This window comes from Rhinichthys klamathensis, unplaced genomic scaffold (assembly GCF_029890125.1).
Source record: "Rhinichthys klamathensis goyatoka isolate OS25496 unplaced genomic scaffold, OSU_Roscu_1.1 h1tg000372l_1, whole genome shotgun sequence".
Classification (NCBI taxonomy): domain Eukaryota; kingdom Metazoa; phylum Chordata; class Actinopteri; order Cypriniformes; family Leuciscidae; genus Rhinichthys; species Rhinichthys klamathensis.
Window position 1 is genome coordinate 914,868 of NW_026606879.1, and position 23,558 is coordinate 938,425.

The 23,558-nt window shown below is 38.5% G+C and overlaps 2 protein-coding genes across 4 annotated transcripts; one reads left to right on the plus strand and one right to left on the minus strand.

Annotated features, from left to right (window-relative positions):
* Nucleotides 1–77: 77 nt before the first annotated feature.
* On the minus strand, nt 78–23,321 carry mlpha (melanophilin a). Of its 3 annotated transcripts, XM_056233588.1 has the most exons (15): nt 23,252–23,321; nt 22,412–22,553; nt 10,608–10,829; nt 10,362–10,474; nt 8,739–8,780; nt 8,502–8,563; nt 5,629–5,718; nt 5,428–5,542; nt 4,240–4,436; nt 2,746–2,829; nt 2,407–2,625; nt 1,376–1,546; nt 1,066–1,224; nt 795–866; nt 78–692 (listed from the first exon to the last, which is right to left on the minus strand). In XM_056233588.1, the coding sequence occupies exons 2-15, from the start codon at nt 22,519–22,521 to the stop codon at nt 627–629; spliced, it is 1,722 nt and encodes a 573-aa protein (XP_056089563.1). In that variant the 5' UTR covers nt 22,522–22,553; nt 23,252–23,321; the 3' UTR covers nt 78–626. The 3 variants fall into 3 exon arrangements, with proteins under 3 accessions (XP_056089563.1, XP_056089564.1, XP_056089565.1); XM_056233589.1 differs by lacking the exon at nt 1,376–1,546; XM_056233590.1 differs by lacking the exons at nt 78–692; nt 1,376–1,546 and having other exon boundaries at nt 783–866.
* On the plus strand, nt 11,562–12,709 carry LOC130069612 (uncharacterized). The gene is made up of 3 exons (XM_056233595.1): nt 11,562–11,662; nt 11,941–12,268; nt 12,348–12,709. Exons 1-3 carry the CDS (start codon nt 11,619–11,621, stop codon nt 12,663–12,665), a joined length of 690 nt encoding a protein of 229 aa, XP_056089570.1. The 5' UTR covers nt 11,562–11,618; the 3' UTR covers nt 12,666–12,709.
* Nucleotides 23,322–23,558: the final 237 nt, after the last annotated feature.

Below are 23,558 nucleotides of genomic sequence, written 5' to 3' on the forward strand. Positions count from 1 at the left end.
TGTTACTTTCACTCAACTTAGTTAAGTAGTGTACTTAATTCCATACGTGGAATTTACTTAAAAATATGCGTGTGAAATTTACTTAAAAAATATTTGTGCAAAAACTTGCCAAAGAAAAATTAAGTAATTATTGTTTTTGTTTTTTTTCAGTGAAGTCACTTGATCATTTACACGAAAGACACAAAGTTGACTAGTGCCAAGTCAAGATCATGGATTTTAGATAAGTCATGATATTACAGAGTAATATGGACACCGATATCTTCACATACTATCATTATCAATATGTGATAACCTCATTGACAGTGGCCTAAATAACATTTGTGTATAAGAGAAATGTTATGCCTAGTAAGTGATCCAGTTTGTACCATTGAAAAAAACAACACAATAATGATTGTCATGCATTCTGAAACAACATAATTCACACAATTAAAGGTTTTATATAGATGGAAAAATACTGTTTAATCCTTCAGGGCTCAGCATATTTGTATGTGTTGTCCTCTGATGATTTGCAAAACATCCTCTGGACTGAATGCATGTACATTATGGATATAAGCGGCAAATGTACTGATGGATTAAGGGCTGATTAATACAGAGCAACAGAAGTTAAAGCAATGTCCTGTTTACACTCAGAAGTGTACTCTGTTTGAAGGAATGTCTTGGGGAAACTTCCTTTTTTGTTGTATACTCAGTGCCTGAAATAAAATATGAACAAAAAACATCTAATTAGTTGCAAATCTGCAAGACAATGAGTTAAAAAATAATAATTTTACCAAGGTTCTTTTTTATCTGTTCACCTTTTTCTTGGCTTTATCAATTGATAATCCTTTAGCACTTAGAGCAGCTATCTTGTTCTCAATGTCTGAGACCTGATAGATAAATAAATAATTAATATCTACAGATAGATAGATAGATAGATAGATAGATAGATAGATAGATAGATAGATAGATAGATAGATAGATAGATAGATAGATAGATAGATAGATAGATAGATAGATAGATAGATAGATAGATAGATAGATAGATAGATAGATAGATAGATAGATTTTTTGGAATGTATAGCTCACCTCACTTTCTGTGCTCTGAACTTTAGTGGCTGCCAAAGAAACCTGGTCCTCCAGTTCAGAGAGTTCTGAATCAATAAACGGGCCGCTGTTGTTGGCATTCTGTTCAATCATTTGCAACTTTTTTGCCATATCAAAGGACTTCCCTGCAGTCAGGTACACCTGCAGTAACGAAGAAAGAAAGAAAAACTACAGCAAAATTCAGTTCTGAACAAATCTTAACAAATCGAGTGATATAAAACCGATTGGTCGAAGAGTCTAATCTCTCTCCTTCAAACAAACATAACAGTATCTATAAGAGGGATAAGCTTACATTTTCCTCAAGTTCCCTGTACGCATCATCGGCATGCTTAACATCTGTGCCCGCTAACTGAAGTCTGTCATTAGGATTTGAGTGGGCCAACTCGTTCATAGCGCTTTCAGTGGCATTAATTGTTCTTAGAATCTCAGTTGTGATGTCGCATAGGGCCGCCGCGGTGGATCTCTGAAAGCCATGTAGAGGGAACAGTAATTAACCGAGAGGAGAGAAGCCTCATCAGCATTAAAACCCTAAACAAATACTGTAGAGAGGTTTTAGCATTGCTGAGATTATAGCTAAATGAGGCATAAGTGTCGTATGGTCTTTGGATAAGATACGGATTAGTTATTAAAATAACTCAGGGGAACTACGAATGTCTTTGAGATGTTTCTTCGGCTATACTAATAAAAATGCTAGAGCTAAACTCAGTATTTTAAGATTATTAGGAGATAGTTAACCCAAACATTTTAATTCAGTCATCATTTTATTCATCCTCATGTCGTTCCAAACCTCATAAGACCTGAAACCCTCCCTTGAAAGTCCAGGTAACCAAACCTTCATCATATAAAACAATTAACAAGACTTGGATTAAACTGCTCAGTTTATATGGATTCCTTTTACGGTGCCTTATGAGCTTTTTGGATCCTCTAAGTTTTGGTAACCAGGACTTTCAATGGAGAGACAGTAACATCTCGGCTTTCATTCAAAAATATCTTAATTTGCTTTCCGAAGATTAACCAAAGGCTTATGGTTTGAAATGGCATGAGGGTGATGACAGAATTTTCTTCTTTTTTTCGAGCGTTCTACAATGTTACCGATAATATGGGAAACCTGCGGAAAGTTATGTGACTTTTAATACCATATTCCACTAATAGACTGATAATGAGACATTTGAATCTGCATTAGCTGTTCTATATAAAAAATTATTGTAAGGCTTTTTTTTTTTATCAGAGATGCTTCTCAGGAAAACCTTACCTTGGACAAAGACAGCATCTCCCATAGATTTTTGGACTCTATATGGATATGTGTGTTGTCTGTGTACTCACCTTTTGTGCTTCAGTGGGCATTTCATCACTGGAGGAGCTCAAGGGTTCTTGGGACACGGGGGCCATCGGTGCCTGGTCCCCCCTCACAGTGGACCCTCTGGACTTAGGAGGTCTCTTCGGCTCATCTTCATCAGAGGAAAGCGCCTTGTCGCTCAACAGCTCATCTAGTTTTCGCCTAAGCTTCACCTCGTCCATCTGCCCAGCTGTGGGCTGAACAGGCTAAACATGCAAAATGAGTAGTTTTTTTTATTAAAATCATGAGATATTGACCTACATGAAACCTTTTAGAATAATAAGAAATACTGGAGCTACATTTCTGTTTTGAGACTTTATTCATACCTGATCAGAAGGCGAAGTCATTTTCTCTTCCAGTCGATTCAAAAGACTCTCAATGGCAGACATTCTCTTGCTCAGTTCATTGATCTACCTCACAGCAACATGTGAAAGAAAGGAGGAAAAAATCATTGGTTAAGTTGACTTTAATATACAGATTGAGCAAATGATGATTTGAACAAGGTAGCCACTCACTCCTAACCATACTTTTGTCTAACTCAGCTTAAATAGGAAGAAAACACAGTTTCTTGTTTTATGTGACATCTGAAATAAATCTTTCTACAAATACAGACAAACAGGAAGTAACTGAAACTAATCTTACCTACAGTAATGATTGGTTAAAAGGTGCAATAAAAACAGTACTTTTAAAAGATACGCTACTGTCTCATGCTCATAAATACAGAATAAATAAATAAAACTGTGAAATATTATTACAATTTAAAATACAGGTTTCCATTTTAATATATTACAAAATGTAATTTGTCACACCTGCCAGCTGCGAGTGCCCTTGAACGCCAGCAGAGGGCACTCTTACCGCTCACTCTACCACTTTCATGGACTCAATTTCCCACAGTGCTTTGTTTGTCATCAATGTAATCATGTGAAGCTGTTCCTCATCACCTCATCGCCTCTCTTTGTCTATTTGCCTATTTATGCCTGTACAGTTGTTTGTATTGTGGCAAAGTCTTTTCTATACAGCATTACTGAGTCTTTCCCCTGTTTATGTTCCTGTTTTTTTAAATCTGCCTGTGTCCTGGTTTTCTCGTTCCTGTCTTGCACTCCGGATTGGTTTGTTTGATTGGAATGGACTGATTTACGGTGCTCTGATCTTCTGCCTGTTTAATGGACAACGACTTTGGATTGTGTTACCAATAAAACTGCATTTGGATCTTCTTTCGTTGTGCTCAGTGCTGTCTACAACCAAATCACAACACCTGTAATGGCAAAAGCAGAATTTGCAGCAGCCATTACTGTCTTAGTGGCAAATGATCCTTCAGAAATCAATGTGCTGATTTTGTGCTCAAATAATATTTCTTATTATTATCACAGCTGTAAATGGTTGTGCTGCTTAATATTTTTTGTGTGAAACCATGGATGCATTGTTTTCAGGATTCTTTGGTGAATAGAAGGTTCAAAAGAACAGCATTTATTTGAAATAGAAAATGTCTAACAATGTAAAAATCTTAACTGCTCATTTTAATCAATTCAATTTGCCCTTGCTGAATTAAAGTTTTTATTTAGCAAGGGAAATATAAGAACAAAAAATTCTTTATTTTCATGAGGTGAAGAACCAGGTCATATCAGTAGCCTGATGGGAGTCACCTTGTTGAAATCACATGACCAGCTGAAAACAACTAATTTTGTCTCAGTAACCTCCCTAACCTAGAATACTTCCTCTAATTGTGAATAGTGCATTTTTTGCAATGCCATCTGGAAACATTTATGCACTTTTAAGTATAACTATATTTCAAATGCCTCTTAAAAGTCTCTTTATCATACCGGTGGTGGTCCCTGTTGAATGTTTTCCTGAGATGATGCTCGACTGCGGCGTCGCGGGGGCAGCTGGTAGACAGGGTAACGAAACATATCTTCCTCCTCTGAAGTGTCCAGGTAGATCTGGCGCGGAGCCACGGAAGAGTTGATTTTAGAGAGAGAGCGAGCGCGTACCATTCTGTGTTCAGAATACAGTCCATCATCTACAACAAAAATGAAGAGGATAAATTAGTTAATTTGCTTAATGCTGTTTAATGCTAAACTCCATCTAAGTTCTCCTGGTGACTGTCTACGCAGTGCATCCTATGTTATACAACACGTAACTGAACCAATATCAAAAAACAATATATGATTTGTAATACTTAAACCTCTTAACCCACTTAACCTTGACCTTGATCACTTGATCAACATTATGCGCAACATAATTACAAATGTTATTTTCAAAAATGTTATGTCAGTGATCCACAGATGCTGGATTACAAAAAAAAATAAAAAATTCAGTAGAAACATGCAAAATTGCATACATATGGTTTCTTTAAAAATGATGTGTGGGATAAGCTACACATTTAAAATACATAAAAAATGTAAATATATTGCATAAAAAAGATTTAACATAATAGTCATGATCCTGGCCTGTGTTCCATTGGTCTTGTTTGTACTTTTATGTTACTTCCTGTTCTTCGCCATGTTTTGTAGTTCTTTGTAGTTTTACTAGTGGATTAGTTCTGCAATCACTCCCACATGTGTCTTGTTTTCCTATTGCTCCTCTAGTATTTATACCCAAGTGTTTCTTGTGTTCTTTGTCGAGTCTTGTCCTACATGGCTGTATGTTTTTATGAGCTCATTCTGTTCCCTGCATATGGATCCAACATTCCCTCGTTTTTGAGCTTACCTGTGTTACACATTTACTTAAAATATTTGAAAATACTGTACATTCTGTGTATATTCTGAGACTCTGATTAAGAGTATTATTTTAGAATTAATAATATTGTATAGACATAGACAACATTAATATTCTTTATGTATAATCTGAAAACTTTGTGAATCTGCAAATTATTTTATGATGAAATCTACGCCAGATTTTACTTGAAGTCCCTGATATGTGATCAGTTTTTTACTCCATCCAGCAGCAGTTTGTGTGAATGTGTCTATTTGTGAAAGAAATGAGGAAGAGAAAGAACGTCCTTTCTTCACCTGGGCGTGAAATCCTGTCGAGACTTTTCCTGCGGTTCATGCGATGCTGATGGTGATGGTACATGTCAGAATTGTATTCTAGATCATTCCGCAGACCTCTCTCTTCATGGATGTACTGAAGAAGAGAGAAACGTGTTTATAATGCCTGAGTACCCCTTACAAATGTGGATGTTGATACAATAGTGAGAACCATATCAATACCTGGACAGACTGTCTGCGAGAGTGAGTGGCATAGTCGTCCATGTCAAGATCCATGGGGTGCACAGAGAGTAGACGCTTGGTCTTTCGCATCTGAGAGGAAGTCACAACAAGTTCATAGAAGACAATATGAGGAACAGAATACTGGTTTAAGATACTTTTGTTATCGTAATTGCGCAATTTAAAATATTCCCAATGCTTTTACATAATGATTCTAAAATATTAATCCCAGGGATTTATGAAATATACAGTAATGTATAATAATGTATAGTAATGCAATGGCATTCAACTGCAACGGAAGCATCATGCCCATTTAAATGTGTCACCTCAGATTTATGAACAAAGTGGATTTTGAATGAAAAAAAAAGTATCTTCAATAATTAAGTTGTAGACTTAAAATATGTTTGTCTCGAACTCTGCGGCAGAAATCCCCTTTTATGTATTTAAGTATAAAAATACGTAAAATATATATTACATAAAATATATAGGACTATATATTGTGGCATACTAAGAATATACTATTTAAGTCATAGTAAGGAAGGCCATTTCCGCCACAATAAAAGAAAATCTTTGATACACCATAATTATGATGTAAAAAGTAAAAATTATGACATTAAAAAGTTTTTGTCTTAATTATTTTTCCCTAATATGTCATAATTTTGAGTATCACAATTCCAACATTTTATCTCATAAGTAGTATATCATAATTTCAACGTTGGCAACACTATTTCAATAGTCCACGTAAGGAACCGTGTAACTACATGTCATCTACCAGTCATTGGAGTATTAATAGACTGTCTGCTCAATATCTGCAAACACTGTATTGTGATGATGGTCCTCCAACAGACAGTCTACTGACTATAGCTTTGCAAGTACATGTTAACTTATTCTACTAACACTAACCTAGCAGTCTACTGATACTCTAATGAGACTTAATTGACATGAAGTTGCAAATTAACGAGTTAGTTGACATCGTCTAGCCATTAAGCCTAGTCCCACAAAAGTTCATTACTGAGCTGTTTTAACTGAAAGCTACTAACTAACATATCTTAAAATATGTCAGTGCCATAAGTTGTCTCAAGATGCACACTAGTTGTGATTTTTTACTAAGGCTCATTAGAAAAGCTACTTAAATGTCCTAATTGTACTAAAGCCTAATCCTGTCTTAATCTAAACCCTGTTTGTGAAACCAGGCCATGTAATTGCAAAGTTACTTATGGTTAGTAGACTGACTAAAGTGGGCAACCGCATCGCTTCTGGTTCCAGTTCAGGGGCCTCATGTATCAACACTGCGTACGCACAAAAACACGGCGTACGTCAGCTTTCACGTTCACGGCCAGATGTACTAACAGTGAAATTAACGTAAGAATGTGCGTTCCTCCAAGTAAACTTCATGTCTGGCGTACGTATATTTGTCGTGATTTTTGTCCGTTGGCGACTCATAGAGGCAATAAAGTGAAGTGGCAAACATTACACTACGAATTGTTCTATCGCACCACCAGCTGTCAGATATTGCTTATAATTTGTAATTGATAAATTATTTGACATATTATTGTCACACGAGTCATATTAAAATATTCTATTATGCAATTAAGTAAGAACATATATAAAGCATGTGCAAATTGATGCAACCCGTCTAGCAATGGCAGTGTTGGCTTAACTAGGAATAAAAAATAAACTTCATTAATTCGGTCAGTAAAGATAAAAAAAAAGAAAGTAAAATTTTTATTCAGCAAGGACACATTGAATTTGTTTAAAAGTGAGAGTAAATGCATTTATAATGTTACATAAGATTATTATAAGATTTCTATATCTGTTTGATTTAAGTTTTTATTCATTAAAGAATCCTGAAAATACTATATCACGGTTTCCACGAAAATATGAAGCAGAAGCACTGATAATACTCAAAAATGTTTCTTGATCATCAAATCATCATATTAGAATGATTTCTGAAGGATCATGTGACACTGAAGACTGGAGAAATGATGCTGAAAATTCAGCTTTGATCACAGGAATAAATTACACTTTACTATATATTTACATAGAAGACATTTTCAGTGAAATTTCGTTTCTTGCTTGCTTTAGCCATGTTCTTGCAGGTTTCTTTTGACAAATTGGACTAATTACCATATTTAAATTAATTTAATTGGGGGAGGAGACTGGGTGGGGCGTTGTGCTCGTGCATGTGCGCTCAATTTTACGTTAATTGGGATGTACAAAGAGAATATGCGTGGTATCCTTCGTACGCAGAGATTCATACATCTGCTTTTTTTTGTGCGCACGCACATTTACAGCTTTGTCCGTACGCAATGTTTTAGTATGAATTCAACGCAAGTCTTTGTACATGAGGCCCCTGGTCTTTTGACTTTTATCTCACAAATATGAATTAGTTTCTTATAACATCTACCATTTATCTCATAATTGTAATTTAGCATCTCATAATTATGACATTTTAAATTAAACCAGGATCAGGCCTTAGTTAAATTGGGATATTTTAGAAGCTTTTATAAACAAACAAAAAAACATTACTGGTGTACATCTACAAAGTTTTGCAGATACAAAACAATGGCACTGACATATTTTATGTCACTAGGTTAAGCCTTGTCTGTGAAACCAGGGTATGATGTCATAATTGTTATATACCATATAGGAATAGTTTTTTTTTTTTTTTTATGTGGCAGAAATGGCCTTTCATAGGGTATTGGTTCCCTACACAAAAACTGTACCAATAGACTAACACACTAAGCACAAAAACAGTGATTTACTAAGTTGTTAAAAATAGTTTTTTTTTTTTAAATGATGCTTTATTTCACCTTGTGAAAGCCTTGAAAAATGCTACTGAAATGTGAATTAAAATACCAAACAATTTAATCTACCTGCTTATAGCGTTGAGCTTCAGCAGCATCCATATTTTCTTCATCATGACCATTACACACATCTAAGAATAAAACACATTATATATTACAGTGGTGCACAATCAAAAGGGATTCCATGGTTTCAATATGGATCCTTCAACAATGCTTGGTCAAATGCCCTCAGCTCTACTCTGTGACAACACCATCTATAATGCTTCCTGTTTTCTTCACAACGCCATGAATGTGTTTTGTACTCACTGCGCACATCAGGCATGCTCTGTGTGTCATCATCACGTTGCCCTAAAGAAATAAAGACAACAATGTAAATGCTGGTCTTGTGTAACACAAAGGGAAAATCTGACATTCCTTAAGGACTATTTAACTCAGGCACTCAGACAGATTACAATATGTGGAATCTAAGCCTCCATTTGTGCATTCAGCCAAGGTTTCTAATTTTTCTGTTTAACATGTCCTGTCGCGCAAGGCTATAAACAACATCAACAAGTTATACAGCGCCCCAGACACAGCATGTGACCCTGTTGTGGCCTCAGCACTGCTGGGACAGTCTCTGGACAGAGTTCTTTGAATTCAAAAGACAGATCAACAAATCCTTTTGGTAACTTAATACACATAGACATAACAACGATTACACATGGTCTAACTATTTGCTGTCTCTTGCTGTTGTTCATCTGAAAATCAGTATATACAAGCTTTACATACAGTATTTATGTTATACTAATTTTTTTTTTTTTTTCATTTCTTCATTTAGCAGGTGCTTTTATCCGATGTGACCTATAAGATCGGGGGACTCTAATTAACTATCTGTCCCTAGAACTAGACTTAAAAATAGGGGTGATCGTGCATTTGCAGTCATCGGCCCTAAGCTATGGAATAGTTTACCGGCTTACATCAGATCCGCACAAACTTTGTCAATTTTTAAATCAACTTTGAAAACGTATTTTTTTCAATAGCTTTTAATATATTGTGATTTTTTATTTATTTTTTTATCTTTTCATTTGTTTTCTTTCTTATTGTTTGTTTTCTTGGCCTTGTAAAGCACTTTGGTCAACTCCAGTTGTTTTTAAACGTCCTATACAAATAAAATTGTATTGATTAAGGTAATACTTTAGTTTAGGACTTGTAAAGCCTTATTCTGCATGACCATATTCTACATCCCCTAATACTACCCAATTCCTATCCAACACCTTACTCAAAACTACCTTACTAACTACCCAATACCTTACCTTACCCAATACTACCTTACTAACTACCCAATACCTTACCTTACCCAAATACTACCTTACTAACTACCCAATACCTTACCTTACACAATACTACCTTACTAACTATACCTCACCTTACCCAAATACTACGTTACTAACTACCCAATACCTTACCTTACCCAAATACCACCTTACTAACTACCCAATACCTTACCTTATACTACCTTACTAACTATTACGAAGCAGTAATTAGGAGTTTATTGAGGCAGAATTCGTAGAATTGGACCCTAATCTAAAGTGTGACCGACTATACAGTTAAAATTTCTATATACAATATGTTAAACTGAAATCAATATTTCATATCCACACATTTGTTTATTTAGAGAGTAGCTGTGTACTAAGTGGGATAATGTACAGTCAGCCAGTCATTGTTGCAAAATAAACCCCTTCAGGATGATACAAGAGCCCTCTATTCTGAGGCCCAATCACCATGCCAAGGTTTATTTTGCGATAACTGGCTAGCTGTACATTATCTCTTACTTAACACTCCCTTGCTCGCACAAGCACTTAAAATGACTGGTGATACTGAACCAGTATGAGGATGTGACAGCAATGTGTACACAATAAAGGTTATCAGGGGGCTTTTAATAGCACTCACCATCTTCATTTAATCTCTTGTACAGTGACCTCATTACTTTTGCACTGCCAAAACGCTTGAAGCGAGAGTGTACATTGTCATGGTACCACCCCAAGGTTCCAATTTTTAGGACCCTGGATAAAAAAAAAAAACAGGTGCTATGTATAGATTTTATTTATAAGTGATTAAATATTCACATTACTTTATAGAAGTAAGTGTACTAAGTGTATAAGCTTTAAACTCTGAGAAAAGAAAAAATGTTCTAACCTGGACATGCGGCAGGGGTCGCATACCCAGCCACGCTCTTTCTTGTTGTAGCGGCTGCAGGTCTTGCAGGTGTAGAGTTTGCAGTCTATACACTGCCGTTTACTGTTCACCAGGAACTTAAAGGGCTGCAGGCAGCGGATACAGTGAGAGTCAGCCAGATTTGACTGAGATCCCAGGAGTTCCCTCTTTGTTTCCTCCTTCTCAATCTTGGATTTAAGCTCCCTGCAATGTAATATAAATAGACAGAGCCTTTCAGAATGTCTCAGCATAATGACATACATGACTAAAGCTTTGAGCTCAGGCTTTGAGGGGTGAGAATCGGGCTGCTTTTTTTTTTCTTTTTTTTGCCAGGTTTGGCTTAGCCCTCAATTAAAAACATTAAAAATAATTAAATATAAATCATTGACAAACAAACTCTGATCCTTGTGCAGGACACATAATGTTCATAGGGATGCACAATACACTGTGTTCCAAATTATTATGCAAGTGACATATCATTAGGATTTTATACAGTACACATTCAGATTTAATTTTTTCAAAGAAAGTGTTTGTTTTTTTATATCATTTTAGATAACTGGTATAAATCACAGACAGGTTTGTTAAATAGTTTAAAGCATCTTAAGAAATGCGTAGTTTATTCCAAGTGCGCTGTCTCCTTTTTTCTGGGGCATGAGCGATGACCCATTAACAAATGAATCTGAGCCCCTACTAAGGAAATCTTCCATCTTGGCTTCTAAAATGTTTTTCTCTGGAATGTACCTGTGTTTCAAGTTTGGACATAGCAGCAGACTTATCTACTCAGTTAATCTACTCTACCTCTGTAGAAGTTCCTTGGAACTTTAACATGCTTTGACTAACAAATAAAAAAACAGTAGGCGTAACTATGTTTATTATCCAATAAATGACCATATGTAAAACTGGCTCTTTGCAGAAACAGAAACTGTAGTGCTTGGATTGGAGATTGAGGAAGTTAAAGAGAGCTGGAGACGTGCACATCAATACCCGATAAACATGAAGACGGTGGCCTTTCTTTGTTTTAGTTTCTTATATTTTAGGTAAGGTCTTTTACTTACATGATACATCAACTTTGGCATGAATACTGAGTTTTGATTTAACACCCATACTTTGGACAATCCAATAATTAAAAAAAACACTTAATTTCTAAAACAAATGGGTATCTTAATATAATGGCCATTCCTTGATTTTATCAGGCCTTTTGCTAATCAGAAATGTCTGATAAATTGAATTGAACTCTCTGGTTTGACAACAATTACCTCTTTATTAACCCTGTTGTTAAATAATTCAGTTTGGTAATGGTTTGTGCATGTAACAGGTACACACTCTGTAGCTGCCCCAGTAACGATTTGGAAATTACATCTGTGGAAGATGTTTATGAATTTCTCTGGGAGAACAACAGTGTCATTGCCTTTGAGACACTCCGAGTAGACTTCCTACAACAAATGCAGAGTGGCAGTCTCCAGGCAGAGCGATACATAAGCTTCACCATGCAAGACATCAACTACATACTGACTGTGACGAAAATGTTGAAGGAAATGAGTGAAAAAGAAATCCAGCCGGATGACCTCAGGGACTTCATAAAAGGCAGATACTTAAGTTATAAAAAATATACTGACTTAATGCTTGAAAGATTTTCTTTTAAGGTAAGAACAGAAAACAAAGACTAAACTTTCCAAATGTTTCTGAATTTATTGAAGGTGTTTTATACTCTCATTTCCACAGGATGCGCCTGCCATTCAGCAAACTCCAGCTATGACGAAGTATCTGTCGTTCTACAGAGAACTAATGGAAGATCCACTGGACTTTGCTGTGGGTCTTCTGCCTTGCGCCAGACTTTGGGTCTGGCTGGGTAAAAATCTCAAAACACCTCAAAATAATGCATACTACAATTGGAAGGTGGAGAATATGGACGGCCACCCTGAGAAGCACTACAAAGCTCTGCTGGACAAGCATCTGGACACATATGAAAAAGTGGAGAAGGCCAATAATATATTCCGTGAACAGATGCGAAATGAGCATGATTTCTTTTACTCATCTTGAGTGGTTGATGGCTGGTAAGTAGTTCTGAAGTTTTTCTACCAGTATAAAAAGGAATCCCATATAATATGAAAAAAATAAAATATTTGCATGACTTGCCACTCTTGAAAGTAATCAGAAATCCTATTGATGGTTATCCATGGCATATATTCTGTTTACTCATGTTTGATTGTATTTCATGTTTGATTATTCATCTTTGATTGTAAGGTTGTAGAAGAACAAAATTCAAGGAGATGTTTTGTTTTATGAAAACTATGTAGGGGAGATCATTGAGACAGGGATGATTGTAATATTGTTAGCTTTTACCATCTGTAACTTAAGTGTGTTATGTATCTCAAGCGTTGATATCATTGTCTCTGCTACAAATTAGTTGTTTTGGAATTTACAACTTGTCCTTAAAATGTGAAAGTGAATGTTAAGTACAATGAGTGATGTTGTTGCAACCTTCCCCACTATCAGGGTGGCAAGGCAAGTGTATTTGTATAGGACATTTCATACACTGTGGTATTTCAAAGTGCTTTACAGAAGAAGAAAAAAATAGCAATCATAAAACAATTCATAAGAAATAAAAAAATACAATAAAATAAGTAAAAAAAAAGATTAAATGAGTTAAAATGAGATATGATTATGTGGGTAAACCTTTACTTTAACTCAAGTACATTTCTAATGAAATGAAAATGAAATTTTACTTTGTTTCACTGGGTGATGTTCCTCTTTATACTTTATTTTAAAGAGGTTGTTCCACATTAAGCAAGTCACAGTTCTGCAATATGATGAGGAAGTAAGATATTTCTTATGACGAGCATATAAAAATGGTGCAATGTCTTGCAAAAGGCATGAAAACAACTAATATTTTGCATAAACTGACTAGAGATCATCGAACTGTCAAAAGATTTGTGAGTGATTTAGAGCAGAGAAGAACTCTGTCATTTAAGGCTTATTAAAAAAAGGTTTCTGTCAATCAAATCAAAATAATTGTATTAAAAGGGAAGCTATAACAAAAAGCCACTTTTGAGCAGAAAACTCAAGTTGTCCATAAAGTTGCATTTCAGCCACCTCTAACCAAAGCTTGCAAAGAGAAACATTTACATTTACAGCTCCCCTGTGTAGTTCACTCACAGGGGAGCAGTTGAGTTCAACATTCAATGACAGTTCAACATTCTCTATTCAGTTTTTGCTATATATTAGTTGTTTTTATGCCTTTTAAAAGACATTTAGCCATTTCATGCTCCCTTCAAAACATTTGCAACTGCTTTTTTATCACTTAATTAGAAGCATCACTGTCAAAGATGCAGTCTAGAGTTCTTTGAATCAACACATGGAGGACGTTAAATGCCAGTTTCACTTAATTTTCAATTCTCCCAAGCCAGGAAAGTGCCAGGTGCTCACAGGTGCCAAAACATTTTTTTTTTAAATCAATATACAAAACAATAACCTTGGAGCAGGTATTACAATTCAATCAGAGTACTCTGCAGATACTACACTCACTACCACCAGTCACAAAAGAAAACCTTTTTTTCCCCTTGACCACTTCCTTATGTGAGCATTTATACCCATGGGTAGCTACTACCATTTCTCAGCAATCATAACATGGGGAATGTCAAAAACCATGAACATGTGTTAAAGGTCAAATAACCCAATTTCATTCAACACACACATTTAAATACACAGCACACACTTCAGTTCAACACTAATTATAAAAAGTATAATTATTATTATACCAATCAACCATTATACACCAACACCTTCATCAAACAATTTCCCCCATACTTGGTATCTCCCACTCCCATGAGGCAACACAGCACATGTACAAAAAGCCTGACAAAAGTCCATTCCAGTCTTTTACTCAAATCAAGATGGCCGCCACCATGTATGCTGATCCAGGTGATAGTCAACAGTTTGTAACAAGCTTAAATGTCCACGAATAGTGATGGCAAAATGAGGCTTCCTGAACCACTGAGACCTCACAGCCCATTGCTTCACCCAAAGGTTCATTACTCGAAGCTTCATTCAGCATTGCTCACTAGTGACACCTATAGCTACTGTACAAAGAAGTAATTATTAATTAATTCTGAACCAATGACCTGAGCAGACTTATGATGTCCGTATAGCCCCCAAATCCAAAAGGGCAATCCAAAACAAAGCAATCCACTCCAGGTCCAAAAATCCAAAGCAATCCAAATAATGTTATCTAATTAATATAACAAGACTATAATATAGCTACTATAATTATTAATAACAATATACTATAAGTATTCTAACCTGATATAATGTAATAATATACAGCCCTAACACATATATGACACAATAACAACAATGCCAATGAGATTTCTCTAACTCTCTGACACTGCTACACCTGCTTCTACTACTCCTGCAACACCCAGAAGGTGGGGCGAGTTTCGAACCCCCTTTATCCGGAAGCGACACTCAGACTGAACCGATGACGTTTTCACACAAACCGAGGCCTCGTTTGTCATTAGTCACGTGATTTTCACGTAAACAACACAAGCCTCGAATCGGGGCTTCATCTGGCACACCCATTTTTTCTCGACACAAGCTCCGATGCCTCAGTTCAAATGTCACATCACTATCCACGAGGTTAGTGCTCAGGTGGCCAGTCTGACGCACAACAGTCTTGTTGTAGGTGTGTGTTTGGGTGAATGTGTGTGGAAGCCATCTCTCACTTTGCAGGTACCTCAAGGTAAATAAAGATTTTAAAAACCCAAGTATGTGTTCCGGTGATTCTAGACAGGGCTAACAAGGGGAACACAGGGAACAGAGGTCAGCTCTGTGACAACCACAATTAAAAAAATGAGTAAGAATAAGTACATAGTAAGTACATGGGTAACAGGACTGTAAAAGGAAGCGTACCTCAACCAAGATTTTTTTGGTCTGGTCTCAATGATTACAACAAACTGATGCGCTGTGTAGAAAATGCTTTGGGAACGCCCCTGCACGATTGCGTCTGAAGCACGTATGTCAACTAGTCCAATGGCGAGAGTGAGCGTCATGGGCGGGTGACGTCACGACCAGGAAAGGATAAAAGCACATCCGATCTGACCGGCGTTAGCTTCTGTGCCTCAGCAAGCGCTCTATGTCGAAACTGTCTGTCTATTTATTGTTGTCTTGTCACAAGCATTTCTATCTATATCATGGCAAAAGTTGTGTGCTTCTCCCTGCCCGCACAATTTAACGGGTGGGGATACACCTGATTTATGTGTAATATGTTTGGGAGCAGAGCATGCTATGTCAGCCTTCGAGGGGGCTGACTGTCAGCATTGTGAGAGGCTTCCGCTTCGCACGCTCCGCTCTCGCCTGTCACTTTTTGAGGAAATTGGCCAGTCTCGCAATCCTCAGGGATCCGGACCCGCTGCTGCTGAGGCAGCACAGAGAAGGCATTTTTGGGGATCGCAAAAATGGATCTCTCGGCGGGGTTAGAGACGGGCCCCGCCCTTTCTCTCCCCTTACCCGAGGGATCCAGCGCTCTCTCACCGGTGTCGGAAGCCCGCCCGGCGGCTTCTTCCACCTGGGAAGAGAGCCCAATGCTTCAGTGCTCTAGTTCCAAGGAACTAGATGTATTGAGTGTTGAAAGTGACAATAAGAGGGAAGAGGATTCGCCAACTCTTTCCGCAGCATATGAGGAGCTGGTGGAGGTGATTAAATTAAATATTGAGTGGCCGACCGAGAAAAGGGGTTTTCGTCCTAAAAGTAAACTAGATGAGCGCTTCCTGTCATCAAATGTATCACCTCCATCACGGGGTCTTCAATTTTTCCCGATCTACACAGGGAGCCGTCTAGATGTATATTCCAATAAGGGGGCTGAAAGAATATGAGGCGATGCCCAGGGCTGAACAGACGCTAGTTAGCTATCCCCTGGTTCCGCATCGTCCCCGAAGGCCTCAGTGCTACCCACTAAGCCACTCAAATCTACATCTAATTTAGTGGGTAAAGCATAAACAGATGCCTACATAAAATGTCAGTGTTACAGGCATATCAGGCTGATCTGCTAGGGGATTTTGATAAGAGCGAGGGGGTAGGACCCGACGAAGTTCGAGATCTGCGTCGGGCCACAGATCTGTCTCTCAGGGCCACCAAGGAGATGGCAGCCCTGGTGGCCACTGAGAGGCACCTTTGGCTAAACCTGGCTGAAATAAAGGACAAAGACAGAGCCTTTTTATTAGATGCCCAGTTAACGCCTCAACGCCATCATGGTGACTCTGTGAATACGGTCGTCGAGAGGTTTCAGGATGCCAAAAGACAATCTGAGGCATTTAAAGAAATATCTCCCTCTCCGTACCCAACCCCCTGGGGCTGCTGGGCATGAGCTCCAGCAAGCACACGGCTCAGTGTCAACTCGACGCTGCGTCAAACTCGCACCCTCTGAGGTTCTGTCAGTTCTGTCGGTTCCTGCCAGTATGCTTCAGGCCACCGAAGTGGCTGTTCCAGTTATACCAGAGGCCAGTCTTGAGAGGCTGGTACCCTTAGTAGATTATCTGACAGAATGGAAGAATCTGCCAAACATATCTCAGTGGGTCCTGCAGATAGTAGAAAGAGGATACAGAATCCAGTTCGGTTCTCGTCCGTCACGCTACAACAAGGAGTTGCTCACGTTAGTGCATCCCGAGTAGGCTCTGGTTATGGTGCAAGTGGTGAAAGCTCTGTTAGCGAAAGAAGCTATAGAGCAGGTGTACTCACCCGACAGAGAATCGGGTTTTTACAGCCGCTACTTCATCGTTCCAAAAAAGGATGGAGGGTTGCGTCCTATACTAGATCTTCATCAGTTGAATCATACAGTCAAGAAACTCAAGTTCAAGATGCTGACACTCAAACAGGTTGTGACTCAAATCAGGTCCGAGGACTGGTTTGTCACGATAGATCTAAAAGACGCATACTTCCTTGTCTCCATCCTCCCTCAGCACAGGAAGTTCTTGAGGTTTTCTTTCGGGGGCAAAGAATACCAATATCGGGTGCTTCCATTCGGTCTAGCTCTATCACCCCACATGTTCACGAAGTGCGTAGATGCAGCTCTGGCCCCGCTCAGGCTGCAGGGCATACTCATTCTGAACTATATAGACGACTGGCTGATTCTGGCGGAATCAGAGCAGTTTGGCGGTTTGGCATTGAGATGCTGTCCTCGCACACATGCAGAAATTGGGGTTGAGACTAATTGCCAAGAAGATTAGGGTTTCTCCACTACAGAGAACCACTTTCCTTGGTGTGGTTTGGGATTCAGTCACGATGCGAGCCGTCCTATCTCCCGCTCGTGTAGCTGCTATCCTCACAGCCACGAAAGAGTTAAAGCTAGGCCAGTCACGCACTGTGAAACAGTCCGAGAGACTGTTAGGCTTCATGGCAGCGGCGTCCAATGTGATACCCTTTGGCCTGCTGTACATGAGACCTTTGCAGTGGTGGCTCAGGACCAGATGGTTTTCCCCGAGGGTAAACCCACTTCGTATGATCAAGATCACACGGCGGTGTCTCCGCGCCTTGGTTATATGGAGTAAACCTTGGTTCCTATCCCAGGGTCCAGTGTTAGGAGCTCTTTGCCATCGAGTTGTGCTCTCGACAGATGCTTCCCTCACTGGCTGGGGAGCTGTAATGGAAGGCCGCTCAGCTCAGGGTTTCTGGAGTAGTCATCATCTTTCGTGGCACATAAATGGCTTGGAGATGATGGTGGTTGTGATGGATTTATTAATTAATCATATCTAACATTTATTTTTCTTGCAGGAACAACATTCTTATATTTTTGAATCTTAAATGTTTCCAAACCCTTTGGTCAAAAACTTGTGACTTTTGAGTGTGTGAATGTATAAATAACAAATAGGGGAAATTAAACTAGACAGATGTCTAGGTTTGAAAACTTGTGATTAACAATGAAGTAATCAAGAAAACAGAGTTTGCTTCTACCTAGTAACAGAAGGGTTTGCCTGTGAAGAACCAATCAAATTGTAGGGAAATTATGTAATGTATCATGTCATTTTCGCTATAATCCTATTCTATAAAAACTGTTGGTCCACCTTTTGCGGGTGGGATTCTCTCTGAAATTTGTCTGACATCCTCTGGTCTAGATTAAAGCATATTCGAAGGCATTGTCTGAAGTCTGTAGATTATTATTGCTGTGCAGCAAGTTAGTTAGTGCAACAAGTTACAGGTTAGACACTAAAGACCTTATTCCAGAGTGATAGTGTCAATAGGGAGCGAGACGTCGTTTGACTCTTTGTGAGACTCTTAGGCGGGGTTAAATTGCGGTCAGGTAACTATAATTCTTGGGCATTTTATTTATGCGGTAAGAATAGTTGCGCTTAGGCGTCAACCCGCGCGTTCAGAGGCAACTCAACTGAGTATAATATTTGCAGGTGTCAGGACACTCGGTTCAACCTAAGTCAGGTGCGTAGGGGAAAAATCTATCACACGGTCTTCAATGCATTGAGGCATTTCCTCCCAGACCTGAGGGGCCATCATGTGCTTGTCCGGTCAGACAACACATTGGTGGTCAAGTCAAGTCAAGTCACCTTAATTTATAAAGCGCTTTTTACAATACAGATTGTATCAAAGCAGCTTCACAGTGGTCTCTTACATAAATCATCAGGGGATCTGCGGTCGCATCCACTATGCAAACGGGCGCACCAGAACCTCCTATGGTCCCTAGGGAAGATACTCTCCCTGAGGGTAGTGTATATCCCAGGGTGCAAGGGATTGGAGACTCCACCCTGAGATGGTGGAGTATATATGGGAAGTTTACGGCCAAGCAGAAGTGGATCTGTTTGCGTCTCAGCACACGACGCACTGTCCACTTTGGTTTTCCCTCACACATACAGCCCCCCTGGGGACCTTATATATCTCCTCGACGGTTCTCTCTTGGAGAATCCGGTCAGTAGAGACCTTCTGTCTCAGGCAGGGGGCCCAATCCTTCACCCCCACCCAGAAATTTGGAACCTGTGGGTTTGGCCTCTGAGGGGGCCCAACTCATAGATGCTGGTCTCTCAACTGAGATCATCTTAAACTCCAGAGCTCCAGCTACGAGGAAACTTTACGCTCTGAAGTGGAAAGTTTTCACTTCTTGGTGTCATTAGCGTCAGTGGGATCCGGTTAACTGCTGAGTTGGTACAGTGCTTGAGTTCTTACAAGATCGCTATTCAGCAGGGTTATCTCCATCCACGCTAAAGGTTTATGTGGCGGCCATAGCGGCTTACCACGCCCCTGTGGGTAATGCATCGTTGTAGAGACCCCCTGATTATCCGTTTCCTTTGTGGTAATCTGAGGCTGAGGTCTGCAACTCGAACCCGGGGTCCGGCTTGCGAACTGGCTATAGTCCTAGAGGGCTTATCTGTGGCTCCCTTTGAGCCCCTCGAATCGGATTCAGAAAAGTTTCTGACCTTCAAGACCATTTTCCTTCTGGCTATTTCGTCCCTTAAGAGATTCGGAGACCTTCAGTCCCTTTCGGTTTCTCACACCTGCTTTGAGTTTGCACCACGGGTGGTCAAGGCATTTCTATATCCTAAACAGGTCTACGTCCCTAAAGTTCCGACCAATATATCGAGGCCCATTGTGTTGCAAGCTTTCTGTCCTCCTCCTTTTACGACTCCGGACCAGGAAAAGCTAAATCTTCTCTGACACTTATGTCCAGAGAGCTGCCCCGTGGAGAAAATCAGATCAGCTGTTTGTCTGTTTTGGATCACCTAAGAAAGGTCTTCCAGCTTCTAAGCAGACAATCAGCAAGTGGACAGTCGAGGCTATTTCTCTTGCTTATGAGTTCTCTGGCCATCCGTCACCTTTGGAGGTCAGAGCTCATTCTACTAGGAGTATGGCGGCCTCCAAGCCTTAGTTTCAGGGGTTTCCCTACAGGAGGTGTGTGATGCGGTGGGCTGGTCTTTTCCACTCACATTTGTGAGGTTTTATAGCCTGGACCTGGACGCTGCCCCGGGGTCTCAGGTGCTTATGATTTAGTTGCCAAAAGTTTCTCATACAGGCAATTTTACGTACGGCGTTTGGGTATTATCGTTCCCAAAGTGTCATCGACGCAGCGCGAGTTCCCTCTATAGGGAACGTCTCAGGTTACGACTCTAACCCTAGCTCCCTGAGAAGGGAACGAGACGCTGCGTTGCCCTGCCTTACTTCCTGCATCCCTGTGATCGACTTGCTTCGGCTAAATCGAAGCTAACGCCGGTCAGACCGGATGTGCTTTTATCCTTTCCTGGTCATGACGTCACCTACCCGTAACGCTCACTCTCACCATTGGACTAGTTGGCATACGTGCTTCAGACGCAATCACACAGGAGCATTCCCAAATCGACGCAGCGTCTCGTTCCCTTCTCAGGGAACTAGGGTTACAGTCATAGCCTGAGACGTTACCCTGCCTATTAACGGTCCTCAAGATAAGTTTATCAATGTTGTCAAGCTTATGCTAATGAGAAGTGGCTCCTCCTTCACCGTACACAGCCTATACACACACTAATAATTTAAAAAACATGTTAAATATTTATCAGCAAATGATTTGCCAAAAAATTATGTTTAACATGGATTATAAATTATTAATGTGATATGTGTACAGTGAAAAAATAATATTCACCTTGTGATTTGCTACAAATAATATTTGCTAAAAAATAATGTTTCGATGCCTAAATTGACTTGCAACATTTAAAAATGACTGACTTTACATGTATAGTATATAATAAAGTTTTCCATTTATGATTTAAACAAAACAATATAGAATTACTGTTTATCCAACATTACCATAACATTAAAATAATGATCAGATTATCAACTCTTCCAGAATTGTTATATCAGTGCATGTCTATTTTTATATAAAAACTCGTATAGTAGTGTCAGTTAACATTTGAAATGGAATCCTTTCCAAACAGTCACACAAACTTGCACTGAATTTTTCACTATCATGATAATAGAATAATTCAGCACTATAATGGATGTCCTAAAATAATCATATCAAGAATTCAATTTGAATTCAAGACATACACTAAATAACTGTCCTTGCCAGGAAATAGAAAAGAACATAATCTTCCAACTCAAGCAAATAAGAATTCAATAGGCAAACAGAGACCTCCTTGTGAATAGAGAATAGAGCTCTGGGGCATCATGTTTTCCCACCCAGTGGAATAGTGTGATCAGGCCTTGTGACTGTACCATGATCATCATGATGTCTTTACAACAGTGTCCTTTCAAACTTCATGCCCTTTCTCATAAACTTGTTTTTTCTGGCGTTTACGATATATAGAGAAATATGGAAGAAATAATGCATTATGGATAGACCTCTCATACACTATGTGCTGGTTGGCTCCACTGACAGATCACAAACGTTAACAAATTAGCCAATGTAAATGTAAGATTTGCTAACAAAAATATGTTTTAAGAACATTTTACTAAAATTGCCATTTAGTTAAGAAAATGTTATTTTTGAATGTTCTCTGAATTTTAAAAAGGGACAGTTTTTAATGTTTTAATGTTGTTGTTTTTTTGTTATGCAAGGGAACGTTCCATTTTATAATTTTGCAATAAGGAAAGTTACTTTTGAATGTTCTCTGAAACAAGTAATAACATTAACAAAAGTTTTCAAATTTCCAACTAAAACTTTCAGAAAAAAAAAAACCATTCTATTATGTTAATGATACTGGAAGAAATTTTGTTCATAACTTTGAGAGAACTTTGCCAGAACGTTAGCCAAGGTTCTGATAACATTCCTTGTTAGCTGGATAAGTGGTAACCTAAGTAATCATGCAATTTAAAGTTCTCACCCAAGCCTCTCCTCTTCCTTCTTCCTGAGGACGAAGTCTCTCTGAATGACGTCCCACACATGTTTGGCCTCCTCTTCTGATAGTCTGGACAGGTCCAACTTCTTATCCATAATCAGAGCTTAGTTGGTTTTTGTATGTTTTACTAAATAACAGGAAAAATTACTTAAGTACAAGGCTACAAGAAGTCTAAGGATAATGCGACTCTTTCATCATTCTACCTCTTTATCCTCTAGAGAGATAACAGGTTTTCAATATGGGCTATAATCACGAATCCATCCACTGGGTGTGACCCTTTTCATTCCCAAGTCTAGGCAGCTACTTTAAATAAAGGTACATTTAAAAGGTCTCTTAACACATCTTCAAAATAATTTAGGGTAGATTATTCTGTAAACATCTGTAACATCAGTAATTCAGATCAAGTTTGTGAATTCCATTATGAAAGAGGCATTAACTACTGCATTTCATTAAATATCGATGATGGCCCAAATACACCCCTACTGTGTGTAAATGTGGAACTGGTGCCATTCTAATTCATAGTGAATTGATTGCCATGTCTCCTCAGATAGTATTCACGACGATGTGATCATAATGATTTTAGCCAAAGTGTTATAAGTAATTAAACCCAGGAAATGAATCAAGTCGGACAGATACCTGCTGCAATTGTTAGAAAGTAATGTATAATCACAGTGACAACATGCATGAACTCTTCACATTGCTAGCCTTAATAGCAGCAAGAGGAATTGACTAAATATTAAACCTATTAAAATTATTTACCTATTAAACCATTAAAAATCAGACTTTACACTTCGTTCCATAAGTGATGATGAAGATTTAGTTTACCTTGCATGCAGACACGTAGCTGCTCTTGCCAAGTCTCTCAGGATGAGGCAGATAATGTGAGAATAGTCAGAGGTATGGCAGTCTTAATCACATGTCTAGTTTTTCAAATGAAATGCAGAGAAAGCTCCACCCTTTCCATGCTTGAAATATAAATGAATGTTTTTTCCCCCCTGGCAGATTAAAATAACTGTTTTTTGAAGAGAGATTATTGGTTGTATTTTATCCTTTGCTTTTATCTTATTGATTCTTTTTGGTTCAATTTCTTCTATAATAAACAGTTGGTTAAACATTTTTGTTTTACTTTTTG